The 15,767-nt window shown below is 39.3% G+C and overlaps 1 protein-coding gene across 1 annotated transcript; it reads left to right on the forward strand.

The window, feature by feature from the left end:
• Nucleotides 1-8,852: 8,852 nt before the first annotated feature.
• LOC105016062 (ammonium transporter Rh type C) lies at nucleotides 8,853-15,542 on the forward strand. Its single transcript, XM_010879628.5, has 11 exons — nucleotides 8,853-9,164; nucleotides 9,943-10,135; nucleotides 10,834-10,984; nucleotides 11,476-11,623; nucleotides 12,191-12,357; nucleotides 12,524-12,661; nucleotides 12,835-12,971; nucleotides 13,649-13,773; nucleotides 14,046-14,119; nucleotides 14,372-14,457; nucleotides 14,665-15,542. The coding sequence occupies exons 1-11, from the start codon at nucleotides 8,939-8,941 to the stop codon at nucleotides 14,702-14,704; spliced, it is 1,485 nt and encodes a 494-aa protein (XP_010877930.2). The 5' UTR covers nucleotides 8,853-8,938; the 3' UTR covers nucleotides 14,705-15,542.
• Nucleotides 15,543-15,767: the final 225 nt, after the last annotated feature.

Consider the following 15,767-nt stretch of genomic DNA (forward strand, 5'->3'; position numbering starts at 1 on the left):
CAATTGTAAATTATTTTCAGTTTTTGTCTTTTGGACATCAAAAATGGAAGACTCAGCCTTCTCTTTCAGTATGGCAAATTTAGGGTGCCATTAGATGGCAATGTTTTCATATAATCCTACCTTCAACAACAAACAAAGAATAACCCCTCCCTTAGTTGCCTTCCCACAATGCCTTGGACACCAAAAGAAGTTGAGAGGGATGGCCTTGAGACTGCAATTTGAGAGGGATGGCCTTGAGACTACAATTTGAGAGGGATGGCCTTGAGACTGCAATTTGAGAGGGATGGCCTTGAGACTGCAATTTGAGAGGGATGGCCTTGAGACTGCAATTTGAGAGGGATGGCCTTGAGACTGCAATTTGAGAGGGATGGCCTTGAGACTACAATTTGAGAGGGATGGCCTTGAGATTACAAGTTGAGAGGGATGCCCTTGAGACTACAAGTTGGCATGAAAGACAAAAGTGCTGTTTGGAACTATTTGAGGACAATAATGTAAGTGACAAAAGCAAAGGAATTGTGTTTTTTCAGGGCAACAAAAAAGTTGGTGTAGTAGTAAACGGAGAAAACCCCACATCTTAAGTTAAACTTGTGCACAAACAGTTGCTTACAATGTGCTATTTCTGATTTTTTATTAGCATGACTAATCATCAAAAAATGCACAATAATTGAAACTAAATTGAATTAGAAAATTTGTTTTTAAAACTACTGGAATTAAAAACAAATGCAAAACCACAAAACAATAATTATGTTATATTACAGGACTTGTCTCAACATTGATTGGCATTGCAAGATTGTCTGTTTCTGGCAGCTATATTTAATCTGCATTAGAAAGCTCAAAACTATTGAACAGATTAGGATCCTTTTAAACAAAACAACCAAAAAAAAATGATTTATGTTTCTCCCCTCCTGGTTTTTAGCGGCCCTATTCATTGTTATAGTCTTACCTCATTACAGGATCTACCAGAATGCCAAGATGGGGATATGTGTCCTCCAGTGCACATCCTGTCTGACTGTTTTGCTTCTTACCACTCGTGCTCAACCAACAATAACCAACTTACCAGGGGAGGAAAGCACTTAACCGGCTAACAACCAGAATTTTGCCAGACTTTTGGGATCGGCTCAACCCCAATTGAGGCAACCCAAAACATGGAGTTGCTTGAGCAAAATGAGGCAAGCAACCCAGTCTGACAGACTTCATGAGGCAGTGCCTATTAGACTTTGTCTCACTTTCTGAGCCCTGCTGCACTCTTGGAGCTCTGTTGCACTCTTGGAGCTCTGTTGCACTCTTGGAGCTCTCTTGCAGTCTTGGAGCTCTGTTGCACTCTTGGAGCTCTGTTGCACTCTTGGAGCTCGTTTCCACTCTTGGAGCTCGTTTCCACTCTTGGAGCTTGTTTCCGCTCTTGGAGCTCGTTTCTGCTCTTGGAGCTCGGTTGCGCCCTTTGAGCTCGGTTGCGCCCTTTGAGCTCGGTTGCGCCCTTTGAGCTCTGTTGCGCCCTTTGAGCACTGTTGCGCCCTTTGAGCTCTGTTGCACCCTTTGAGCTCTGTTGCACCCTTTGAGCTCTGTTGCACCCATTGAGCTCTGTTGCATCCTTTGAGCTCTGTTGCACATTTTGAACTTTGTTACTCTTTATGAGGTCTGTGCTCTATACTGTTCTCTAATATAATACGTTGTCAAGGAGTGGCAGCATCTCACTCATCACCCATGTTCAGAAAACAACCTGGCAGACAGCCAGGTGATCAAGATGTCAATGTTTTTATTGAGCTACTTTCCTGAAAGATGAAATGCACCTTGCCGGTTAAGCTTGTCTAGTCGCTTTCTGTGACATGTGACTGTCCCATGATGAGGCTTGTGTGTTTGGACTGTAAAGAGAACAATATCAACATCCTAGAGTAAACCCAAATGATACTTATATACCGTGGACAACAACAACCAAAAGTAAACCCAAATTATACTTATATACAGTGGACAACAACAACCAAAAGTAAACCCAAATTATACTTATATACAGTGGACAACAACAACAACAACCTAAAGTAAACCCAGATTATACTTATATACAGTGGACAACAACAACCAAAAGTAAACCCAAATTATACTTATATACAGTGGACAACAACAACAACAACCTAAAGTAAACCCAGATTATACTTACATACAGTGGACAACAACAACCTAAAGTAAACCCAGATTATACTTATATACAGTGGACAACAACAACAACAACCTAAAGTTAACCCAGATTATACTTATATACAGTGGACAACAACAACAACAACCTAAAGTAAACCCAGATTATACTTATATACAGTGGACAACAACAACCTAAAGTAAACCCAAATTATACTTATATACAGTGGACAACAACAACAACCCAATGTAAACCCAAATTATACTTACATACAGTGGACACTCACACTTTCTGTTCATTCCATAACTTTGGATATTATATAATAAAAATGGGGTTGAATTAAAGTCAGCTTTAATTTGAGGGTATTTTCATACAAATTGGATTAAGCGTTTTATCCATCGTCCCCATATTTTAGGATACCGACAGTATTTGTTCAATATGTTAAATAAAGTAGTCATATTTGGTTCTTGGTTGCATATACTTTAGATTCAAAGATTGCCATGAAAACTGCAACCAATAGACCAGACACAGGGTATCTTCCTTGGTGATGCTCTGACAGGTCTCTTCTGCGACCATCTTAAGTTCCTGCTTGTTTCCAGACCTTTTTGCCTTCTGTATTGTCTTTGGCATATTAAAGGCATGCTCAATTAGATTCAAATCTGGTGATTGACTTGGCCAGTTAATAACTTTCTATTTTGTGGCCCTGAAAAACATGTTCATAGCTATGGCAGTTGGTATGGGGTCATTTTCATGCTGTATGGTAGTGTGTTGTCCCATGACTTTAGAGGTATTCCTTTGTATCTGATAACAAAGTTCACTTCAAAATGATTCCTGTTGCTGTCGTCAGCAGTCACGTTATCAATAAAGACGAATTGGTTCCAGCTGCGGACATACAGTCATTCAGCCAGTCAGTCAGGATGCACCGCTTACAAAGTCAAACAACTTACTTACTTTTTCCCATGACTACGTTGTAGCAGCATACAAGTCAATTCACTAGCTCCTGCACTTAATTAATTTCTTGTTAAGCACTGTCCATAGGTTACAATTTACATAGTATGTACTTTACATAATGCACAGTCTAGAAAACTGAAAAACTATGAAAGATCATGCGATTAATCATGACAATTTTTTTTACTTGTTTGATAGCACTAATATATTCATATTCTGAGTAAAATATGTTGTAAACATTTTTGGGTGTAAAAAGTAGTGCCCATCTCACTTTAACGGTTTCTTTCTCAACGCTGTGGCCCTCAGCAAACAATAATTTGTGTAATCTCCAAATATTTAACTAGATGCACTATACTGCAGTTAAAACTCTGATAATTTCCTGCATCTACATAGAATTGCAAGGACTAGAACGGTGTACAAATGTAAATGTATGTACACTGATGAGCCAAACAATTATGACCACTCACAGAGAAAGTGAATAACATTGATCATCTCCTAACAAGGGCACATGTCAAGGTCTGGGTAGATTAGATGGTAAGCGAACAATCAGTAGTCAACGTGTTGGATGCAGGAGAAATGTACAGGAGTAAAGACCTGAGCGACTTTGACAAGGGCCAAATTGTTATGTCCCGACGACTGGGTCAGAGCATCTCTGAAACGACAAGTCTTGTGGGATGTGTAGTGGTGGTCAGTAGTGGTGAGTACCTACTGACTATGGTCTGAAGAGGGACAAACCACAAACCATCGATGAGCGAGGGCAACGAAGCCTATATCATCTGGTCCAAACTGACAGAAGGACTACTGTAGCACGAGTCATAGACATTTTTATATGATGGTCACGGGAGGAATGTGTCGCAAAATCCAGTGCATCGCACACTGCTGTGTATGAGGCTGTGTAGCCGCAGACCGGTCAGGGTGCCCATGCTGACCCCTGTAACCACCATCAAAAGCACCTTCAATGGGCACCCCATCGTCCAAACTGGACCTTAGAGCAGTGGAAGAAGGTCGTTTGATCTGATGATTCCTGTCTTCTTTTACATCACGTGGACAGCTGTGTATGTATTCGCCATTTACGTGGGGAAGTGATGGCACCAGGATGCACCATGGGAAGACGACAAGCCGGTGGAGGCAGTGTGATGCTCTGGGCAGTGTTCTGCTGGGAAACCCTGGGTCCAGGCATTCATGTGGATGTCAATTTGACCTGTGCTACCTACATCAACATCTTTTCAGACCAGGTACATTCCTTGGTATTTCCAGGTGGCAGTGGCCTCTTTCATCAGGATAATGTGCCCTGCCACACTGCACACATTGTTTGGGATTGTTTTTAGGAACATAATGAAGAGTTCAAGGTGTTTCCCTGGCCTTTCAAATTCCCCAGATCTCAATCCGATTGAGCATCTGTATGATGTGCTGGACAAATAAGTCTGATCCATGGGAGCTCCACCTCGCAACTTACAAGTTTTTTTGCTAATATTTTGCCCATTCTGTCCCTAAATGTTCACCATTACACCCTGTGCATGTAAATGAACAGATGGATTTAGAGGTAATTCTTATTGTGATTTTGAAATGTGTGGCAAGGCAATGCAAATTCCAGTACAAAACATTCTAATTTGCACCTTAGTCTATGTATTATCCAGTGTAAAACATTTCAATTATGTCTTTGTATCACGTTTTACTGTATATGTTTTACTAAACATGTTTTACTGCTGCTGCTATGTTTTACTGTATATGTTTTGCTACATATGTTTTACTACTGCTGCTATGTTTTACTGTATATGCTTTACTAAACATGTTTTACTAATGCTGCCATTTTTTACTGTATGTTTTATTACATATGTTTTACAACTACTGCTATGTTTTACTGTATATGCTTTACTAAACATGTTTTACTACTGCTGCTATGTTTTACTGTATATGCTTTACTAAACATGTTTTACTACCGCTGCTATTTTTTACTGTATGTTTTATTACATATGTTTTACTACTGCTGCTATGTTTTACTACATATGTTTTACTACATAGCAGCAACCAACATTAACACTCATGCCTGATGCTTCCAGAAATCTGTCTTTACTGATCATTTATTATTTGATTAATATGGGATTTGTTGTGTGGGATGACATCTACTCTTGAACGTGTTTTCTAAACAATGTCTGTTGTTCTAACAAGCTAATAATCCTTTAGGTGGAATATGTGTTTTTTTGTGGTTGTTGTCTCTTCCAAGGTGTGTGCTCTTTATCTTTGTTCTAATCTGTATCATCAGTTTCCTGGTAAGAGGCCATGGTGTCACAGGCTTTATCGCTGACTAATCAGATTGTTCTCTATGTTCAAAATTCCAGAGATATACAAACATGTACTCTATTTAATAAAATGACATCAGAAATGTAGGGTTGTTCTCTTTGGAGACTGAAGTTTGGTTTTGAGTAGAGGGGAACCTTGGCTGTGAAATGAATTCATATCTGCCTTGGATGAGCACCTTGAAACAATCAACTTTCAGACAATTTTTTTTTAAATAAATAGGTTTTCTTAATTAATATTAATGTCTTCATAAGGCAACCGTAGCTGACCATTCAAAACAACCACTGTAGAAATAACGTTTTAAGGAATATTTCTCTGCTCTATCAAACAACCCTTACTGAACACTGTATATAGCATCACTAAAAGCTGTTACACCTTTAGAAGAATATATTATCCTCCAAACAAGAGGTATTATATTCTGAATATCTAGGATGTATACACAAGAAACTAGATAAGATCACGCATGGCAGACACAGAACCTGATTTTGGTAGCTGTCTTAGTGTGTCTTGTGTCTTAGTGTGTCTAGTGTCTTAGTGTGTCTTGTGTCTTAGTGTGTCTTAGGGTGTCTAGTGTCTTAGTGTGTCTAGTGTCTTAGTGTGTCTTGTGTCTTAGGGTGTCTAGTGTCTTGTGTCTTAGTGTGTCTAGTGTCTTAGTGTGTCTAGTGTCTTAGTGTGTCTTGTGTCTTAGTGTGTCTAGTGTCTTTGTGTGTCTTGTGTCTTAGTGTGTCTTAGTGTGTCTTAGGGTGTCTTAGTGTGTCTTAGGGTGTCTTAGTGTGTCGTGTGTCTTAGTGTGTCGTGTGTCTTAGTGTGTCGTGTGTCTTAGTGTGTCTTAGTGTGTCTTAGGGTGTCTAGTGTGTCTTAGGGTGTCTAGTGTCTTAGTGTGTCTTGTGTCTTAGAGTGTCTTAGTGTGTCTTGTGTCTTAGTGTGTCTTGTGTCTTAGTGTGTCTTAGTGTGTCTAGTGTCTTAGGGTGTCTAGTGTCTTAGTGTGTCTTAGTGTGTCTTAGGGTGTCTTAGTGTGTCTTAGTGTGTCTTGTATGTCAGTGTGTCTCATGTCAAGCACACTGATTATTACAGCAAAAACTGATAATCATAATACTGTACTGAGATCTACCCAATCATACTCCTCATGAGCTGTTTAACTCAGTGAGTCTTAATGACAGGTCACGTGTTTTCAGTTTTGTTTTTAATGAACAGTGCTAGCGCCAGGCGTTTTTGGCTGCCCTTCCTGCCCAGATGAGTCATATTCACCAAATTTTTGTGTAATGAGTGTAATAAATCTTTTTATCCATGCCTTTGAAAAGTCTAATAAGGTCATTGTTATCATTAGATGACAATAAAATAAATAATTTAAAATAAAACAAATGCTATTTGTATTACTCTGTAGCTTTGTGCTAACTGTGGATGTATTAAACTGTGATAATACTTGGGAACATTTCTGCGATTTCTTCCTTAGAAAGTAAGTTTTATTCACTTGGCTTTTCTAGTTTGTGTGAGGGTCAGACAGCCTACAGTACCTCCAGGGGACCAGCGTTTAGTCAGGTGACTTATGTAACTATATAAATATATATAGAGTTTCACCAAGATAATCAGAAAAAGAATCTGAGCGAGCTGCTACACATGTGACCAAAGGAGAATATGGAGAGATTTAGATTTTTATCTGCAAAACTACATTCCTACAATGCTCTCTGTCACATTGTGTGGTGTTGTCTCTGGTGTATTCTACCAGAGGTGAAGGATCAAGAGTCAATGGAGAGCTGTCAGTAGAAAGTTAACCGATCAATGCACCACATTATATTAATTAGGCAATATCTGAAATTTACCTCTCTGTCAAAAACAATGAATTAGTTTTGCCTGCCAATGTATTGTCCACCAGGTGTTTTATACATGAGTGTCAATAATAACCCTTATATTATGTGGGTTTTAATAAGGAATCATTATATTCAGGATCCAGTGTGAGATATTGTAGAGGAATGCAAGGCTGACAATTATCTTTATATTACAACACTCATGCTCGCTCATAGTATGGCCTGTCAATCCAGACTGTCAGCTCCTAGAGAGCATTGATTTACATCAGAGAAACACCCCAACATATCGCCTTTCACATGACATAACCACGTCACACACTTTTACACAGGTACCTGGGTCCAACAGGATTCCTTTGTCCAACAGGATTCCTTTGTCTGGATTTTGTCCACATTCTAATTGTCCTTACAATTTTAGACAGGTAAAGAGGACACATACAAACGTTGAAAGCAGCAATTAACCGGGTTACAAGTGCCCTGGCAGTGTAATACGTTATAACACTGCATCATGTAGCCATTCATCTGGTAGGTTTCTGGAAAACACAATATATGACTGGACAGAATGTGTGGATACAACACATATTATTGGGAGAAGAGTAACCTTTCAGTTTATTAGGATCCCAGTGGAGCCTCTTCCTTTGCACATTAAACATGACAACACACCCCCACGATTGTTACATTGCACTGAAATACATTAAAAAAAAAGTATATATATATATATATATATATATATAATATTCATCTGGCGGCCTACAACAACTCGTTTTTGTCAATTCAACTTTTTTCAGTGACATTTGAGATTTTGGATGTTTTGGATAATTTAAACCCTGTACTTTAATAAAATGTACAAAACACCTGATTACTTAAAGGAAATACATTTATAATATACACTTGAAAGTTTGTTCGAACAGATTAGTTCTGTACATATTGTGTATATATATTGCAGCTGAGAACAAGGCCTGCTGCTTTGTTTTGAGACAGCCAGTAATCAGGTTGGGACAAGGCCAGACCCTGAACAATTAGTCGGGATTATTTTTTTTAAATAGAAGACATACCTTTCTTCCCTTCCCTTAGTGTGGAATCATCAGTGTCTCAACATGGATTATATGGATATGAGAGGCTTAAAGATGGGAAGCAATCTAGTACAGGTACATTTATGAGCCACTGCTAAGTAGCATTATCGCATTAATGGGAGGTCTACAGAATTAGCTGTTCCCAATGCTGGGAACTTCCTTCAAAGGACATACGTATGGTATTCACAAGTTCACCTGACTGAAATTTGTGAGAAGGATTACTTGCAAAAGTAATTTCTTTAACATAAAGTGCATTTGTAAACATAATGATTTTAGTTTATAGTTGTTCATAAGCCAATCAGCGTTTCTATACAATTATACAGCATGTAAATAGATAAAGCTGAAATGTATAACTTATTATACATTATTACTATAATTTATACCTTTGCAAATTGTAACATCCCACTTGGTCATGAATGCAGGGTTCTTATCAATGGAAAATCACTTTCTGCTACCTTGGGACAACCTCGTGCCAGATGTAATCTATCCAAGTGTCATTGGGCGGGAAGGGGGAGGGCCAGTCTGTAGAGGGGTAGGGCCACAGCAGGCCAAGACTTGGGACACACTTGGGACACGCCTCTCCTCCAGCCGATAAATACCTGTGCTGGTATAGCCTGTGGTGTCAGGGTCACAGCCAAGCTCAAGGCCAGTCAGAGCATCACTCTGTTAGCACTCACTCAGCCACCACCATGGGGAACTGCAGCCAGAGATGCAATGACTACTTCTGCCGGCCAAAGAACACCAACATCCGAATTAAACTGCCTGTGGTCTGCTTCACCTGGCAGATTGCCATGATTATTCTCTTTGGAGTCTTCGTCCGCTACGACAGCGAATCAGACGCACACTGGCCAGAGACAATGATCCAAAATAATATCACCAGCAATACAGAGAATGACTTTTACTACCGATACCCCAGTAAGTACATCCATTATTACTTGGCTGGCAGGTGTATGCCTTAGGTTGACAAAATACAAAAAAAATATATATATGTTTTCATCTTCATTGCATGAATAGGTTATTCGTACATGGCTTGCTGTATTTTAGACGATTACCTCTGATCTTTTGGATGTATGACTATTTCCTCAGGAATGCCCTAGATGTACAGCTCCGCAAAAAAGGAAGAAACCACTGCCGCTTTTTCTTTCCTTTCCAAAAAAGTTGAAAAGGAATTTTTTGAGTGAGGAACATAAGTGTTCAATTTGCAGTGGTCTCTCAATTGTAACCCTTCTGTTCCTCACTAGAAACATTCCTTTTCGTCTTTTTTGGAAAGGAAAGAAAAAGGTGCAGTGGTCTCTCAAATTTTTACAGAGCTGTATATTCTTCTACATCAATGCAATGACAGTCCAAATGTGCGTATTTAACTTGTGTCAAAACTGCATAATCTCTTTGCCAAATGTTGACCAGTGGTTGTTTTGGATTTACCTTGATGTTTACAATTATACCAGATTTTGATGGTGCGTCTTTGCTGAAGGTCAGATTGAAAAAGTGACAAGTTAAGGTCAATATTTGTGATGCAATGTTGCATCTCTTTCATGGCTATGCAATGTTCTTCCTGTAGCTTTGGTGGTAAACTCATCAAGTTTATTCTTAAAAGCTTGGCCAAATTGCACAGCTGATTTAAACACATACAACAACTCTAAACAACTTGGATTGGATGTCCTTTAATTGACCATTAAAATTATTATCCCCCCAGGTTTCCAGGATGTCCATGTCATGATTTTTGTGGGTTTTGGGTTTCTCATGACTTTCCTGAAGAGATACAGTTTCAGTGCAGTCGGCTTCAACTTCCTCATCGCTTCATTTGGAATACAGTGGGCTCTGCTCATGCAAGGATGGTTTGGCTCTCTAGATCCCTCGACTGGAAAAATCTTAATTGGGGTTGAAAAGTAAGCAATGTCAAGTTTTCAGGCTGTAGTTTGTTCTTTATTTAGAGTGACATATAATGTTTTATATACACGCACATGATGACAGAGAATCTTGGTTGATGACTTGTTGTTTATAGTAATGAGACAATTGCAGAATACAAGTAATGGCAATATACTCAACCATGGACTCTCTTAAGCACGCTGTCACCATAGGTTAAACATGCAGTCTGGGACATCGCAAAATACAAAAAGATTTTAAAACCTGTTCGGGGCTAGATGTGTGTTTAGTTGTGTGTTTAATCACTGTTAGATTAGCCATGAAATTCTACGTGTAAAAGCGGTGTTGATTAAATTGTGCTCAAATAATCTCATATAATACATAAAATGGTTTGGTTTGACAGTGCCACGTTTTAGTAGAGATGGGTTAAACAGATGCACAGGTGTTTACAGTGAGCTAATAAACAAAAAAATCACAGTCTGGGAATTTGGAATCATTTAGTTTGATTTTATAATTAGCATTTTCCTCGAAACTCGTAGATCTTCTGGGGGAATTCCATTTGAAGGGGCCAACTTCCTACCTTGAGAGAGAGCAAAAACATGAGAGTTACTTTTCTAGTCCTGCTGGTATTGTTGCAGCATGAGTGAACTGTCATGTAATACTCATAACTAATGATTGTCTCTACCACCATCTACCCAAACCAAATCTTTTGTTTCTGCAGTCTGATCAACGCTGACTTCTGTGTAGCAGGCTGTCTCATAGCCTTCGGGGCGGTGCTGGGCAAAGTCAGCCCGGTTCAGCTGCTGGTTATGACCCTGTTTGGTGTCACGCTGTTTGCTGTGGAAGAGTACATCATTCTGGAGCTCCTTCATGTATGTCCCATCAAGCACTATATAAACCTTCAACATATAACATCATACTAGCCTAGGCTGGATTTATGGAATTGAACTTGTAATCTCATTGTATTGTATCTTGTTCATGAAATCTTTCTACAATAGAGCTTAAAAAGTCTAGAGGAAAAGCCATGAGGCACCATCTCTGCCATGAGCTATGGAAACAGAACTTGTTTAAAGTTTTTAAACACTATCGTTCAAAGTTTTGGGTTATATCTGAATATTCTTTAGATTTAAGTATTTAAACAGTACCGTTCATGTGCATTGTAAAACAACACAAGGTAATGTGTTGTCATGCAATCCATCTTACAGTTGTACATTTCAGCATGTTAATGTTATGGCATCTGTGTGAACATTGATAATAATAATGACCTGTAAAGCTGTAATCTCTATGGCCTTTAATATCTACCAGCAACCACAACATGCCATGATTTGGTATGCCTGGTATCTGACTGCTTCCATCTCCACAGGTGAAGGATGCTGGTGGCTCCATGGTCATCCATGCTTTTGGAGGTTATTATGGTCTGACCATCTCCAGGGTACTTTATCGGCCTCGCATACACCAGAGCAAGCATCTCCAGGGCTCTGTGTACCAATCGGACGTCTTCGCCATGATTGGTGAGCTGCCTATGCCGTTTGTGATTTGCCGACTGCTTATGAGTATAATGTGTTTGCCACGACTCTCATCCCACCTGATTTTCCCTGTCCTTGTCCACTCGGTCATGCAGCCAAGCTGTTCACAGACTGGACAAAGCCCTATGCGTTTATTAATTATTGTAATTTGTACTTTTATAATCTTCCCCCAGACAGGCCACCCGACAGACGGTTGTTCTTCTCTAGGTTTCTTCCTCAGTTCCTAAGTTTTTCTGAGCCATTGTGCAACAACAGCGTTGTTTCTTTTCAGTGAAATTAGTACTTGTTCCTAGGTTTTTCAGAGACATTGTGCATCAACCCTGTTGTTGCTTGCTCTTTGGGGTTTTAGACTAGATGCGTAAAAGCACTTTGTGACAACTGCTGATGTAAAAATGGCTTTATAAAATACATTTGACTGATTGATGTTTAAATTAATTGTTCTGGTATGAATAGTTTTCACTCCGGTCTCTGGGTATCTTAAGTTTGTTGAAGTTTCTGTCATGGTTGTGTTTTTGTCCATGTGTGTTGACCAGGTTTTTTAACTGTCTACAGGCACACTGTTCCTGTGGATGTTCTGGCCCAGTTTCAACTCGGCCATCGCTTACCACGGAGATGGTCAGCACAGGGCAGTCATCAACACCTACTTGTGCCTGGCTGCCAGTGTCCTCACCACAGTGGCCATCTCAAGCCTCTCCCAGAAGACAGGCAAGCTTGATATGGTAAGGAACCATCACTGTGTGTGTGTGTGCGTTTACATGCCCATGTGTGTGACATCCTCTGTAGCTGTGTATTCAGGGGAATAGCTGAATACCTTGCTGGGAACACATCTTCTATTATTGACAGCATCTTCGAGTGTCATGACCGGTGCTGTGTCTGACATAACAGGTACACATCCAGAATTCCACCCTGGCAGGAGGTGTTGCCTTGGGGACGGCAGCCGAGTTTATGGTCAGCCCCTACGGTGCTCTGATAGTTGGGTTCTTGTGCGGCATCTTGTCCACCATGGGCTACATCTTCATTTCGGTGAGTCTCACCACCGGCCTCCAAGACGGAATATCTTGTTTAGTCATTGTTGTTTTCATGTGAAGCTTCCAGGTCATTTTAATAGGGGAGATTCCTTTCCATGTTAACACTGGGTGTGACATTTTGTGTTCGTGCACTGGTGTGTGGTTAAACTTTTAAGTGTCTCCTCCCAGCCCTTTTTGGAGAAGAATCTGAAGATCCATGACACATGTGGAATTCACAACCTGCACGCTATGCCTGGACTCATTGGCGGGATAGTTGGAGCCATCACTGCTGCAACTGCCAACGAGTTGGACTATGGAAAGCAGGGGTAAGTCAGGAAAGGCTCCACAGTCAAACAACACAAGTCTGAACATTGATCCTTACATGAGAAGAGATGTCAGATGTGATTTGCCAGTTAAAAACACACAGAAACACTCATTTCAAAAATGTGAATGGGATATCACAAAAGAGTCATTTTGTGGTCCCACAAACCTCTTTAAAATAAACAAAAATAAAAAGAATATGTCTCTAGTGTGGAGAGATGACCAGGAGAAAGTCAGTCTGACTGACAAGTAGAGGTGTTTTTCAGAGCACATTCAATATTCAGTAACTCCTCCACCGAAGGTCACAATGCGTAGGTGATGATTTGGATACAGAAAGTGCCAGATATTTATTATATATCCAATGCAAACCTTAACCAACAAGATACCTAGCCAAGCCAAACAAGCACTTTAAATCACTTTACTTCTGTGACATAAAATCACCAGGATTTTAAAAAAAAATTTTAACTGTAAAATCACAGCACCATGACAACCACGGAAATCATGTTCTCAAACAATCCGAACACAGATTCATCAGCACCCTGTCATCAACCAATCAGAGTGATCACAGGACAATTAACCTCACATTCACAGCATTGTCTGTAATCCAACCAGTTGCTTGACAGGTAATTTGCAATGTACATCATGGCGACTACACTGACACTGAACTTATTACTCTGTCCAGGTTGATCAACACATTTGGCCTCACTGGAAAATTACAGAGCAGATCTCCGTCAACTCAGGGAGGATATCAGGCTGCTGGCATTTGTGTGGCCTTGGCCTTCGGGATTGTAGGCGGAGCTATCGTTGGTGAGTTTGGCAGAGAAAGCGAAGCATCAAGTCAAAAGGCAGGTTCAGAGGGAGGAGCCACATTAAAATAGCTGTGATACATTTATTGGGTCAATGTGTTTTTGACTGAATTCAGGTCTTTCAGGCAGGTTAAATGTAAATCCAGCATACACTTCTGTTCTTCAGGAACACGGCTCCCTACTCCAGATATAGAAGTAATAATGTATTCGATTTAGAAAGATTGTTTAAGGTTACCTACCTGAAGGAGAGAGTCTGAAATCTCTTATTTCCAGGTGGCATCCTGAGGTTGCCAATCTGGGGTGATCCGGCTGATGAGAACTGCTACGATGACGAGGTGTACTGGGAGGTCAGTACAACAGACACACAACACCTGCACTACATTTTATAGCCACTAGGTGGTGCAATTGACTTTGATGTAGTCACATGATGTGGCCTAAAGGCAACTATAACCACATTTCATTCATTTGATCATTATTAGTAAGTGTGTGTGTGTGTGTGTGTGTGTGTGTGTGTGTGAAAAGCACTAAACCTAATGTCACTTGCAATTATTTCTGGAGGGACTGCAATTATTATAGATTCACCGCTGATTTCTTCCCAGGTCCCTGAAGAGGATGAGGAAAATCCAGACAGCATCCCTCCCATTCTGGAGTACAACAACCATATGATCCACAAGCAGCAAGAAATGTAAGTCCACATTATCATGCACCTTTACACCATTAGATAAAAAGTCAGTATACTCAAGGAATAGTGTTACATAAATATAGATAACACACACCTTCTCAAAGCATTATGTTCTACATTTGATTGTATTTACTACTTATTCCACAAGATGTTGTATGGGAAACATGTATGACTTCTGATTCTGATCGTGTGATTTGTTGTCCCTCACAGATCTGAATCTAACTTCTCTGTGGATCACTGTGGAGCTTAAAAACAGTGGTCTTAGGGGTCTGCTGGGGGATTCTCACGAGACTTGGCTGTAGAGTTTTTTTAGTTCCAAAACCTTGATGCATCTCCTGAAGTAAATTATCATTCAGATGACTAATTTGGGGATGCTCTTATTTAAAACCAATTTAAATGTTCACTACAATTGGGTTAGTTTTCACCCAAAATGTTTGTGAATGAATTTCCAATTTGTGTTCTAAATAAATTATTGGATAATTTTATAAAATATTTCTTTAAAAAAAGAAATACAACACAAAATGTATAGCTGTAGGTTGTCCATGAATAAAACAAATGATATAACATAATAGTTTACATTAATCTATAATTTTATTACATAAAGATATCTGTGGGCATGTCTCACAGCTGTAACACTGTGCCATGCTGCTGGACTGTTGAACAACCAAGGATCTGCCATGATCCTAGAAACAACCAACTATGCCTCCTCATTCTGTGACATTGTACATTTTCTTACCATTGTCTTTTATCAGAAAAAAAAACGTATATAAATATTTACTGTATTTAACCAATGCCCCAGTAAAGACAAGTTAAGGATTTTTGTATTTACAAAGCTTTTAAAGCTAGTTTAATAGCTTACATTCCTGCCTAATCATGTTTTTCTTTTACTGTTATCATTATGACAAAATGTATGTGAATGTTTTATATAAATCTGTTATCTGAATCTGATGTAAATATTATTTTACTTAAATGTTGCTACCAATGTAACTTAATAAATTCAAAGTGATGTGAAATATCCTGTGTTTGCTATTTCTCCATGAAGGAAACTCAGCCACGCAATAAAATGCAGTTGCTTGTTTATAATCCAACTACTCTGTGACATTATTTCTCCTGCAGTTATTGTAAAGCTTCTGATATGTATACAGTGGATATAAAGTCTACACACCCCTGTTAAAATGCCAGGTACTTGTGATATAAAAGAATGAGAAAAGATAAATCATGTCAGAAATATTTCCACCTTTAGTGTGACCTATAACGTGAACAATTCAATTGAAAAACAAACTGAAATCTTTGAGGGGTAAACATAAAAAAAT

The sequence above is a fragment of the Esox lucius genome, chromosome 2 (assembly GCF_011004845.1).
Source record: "Esox lucius isolate fEsoLuc1 chromosome 2, fEsoLuc1.pri, whole genome shotgun sequence".
Classification (NCBI taxonomy): Eukaryota; Metazoa; Chordata; class Actinopteri; order Esociformes; family Esocidae; genus Esox; species Esox lucius.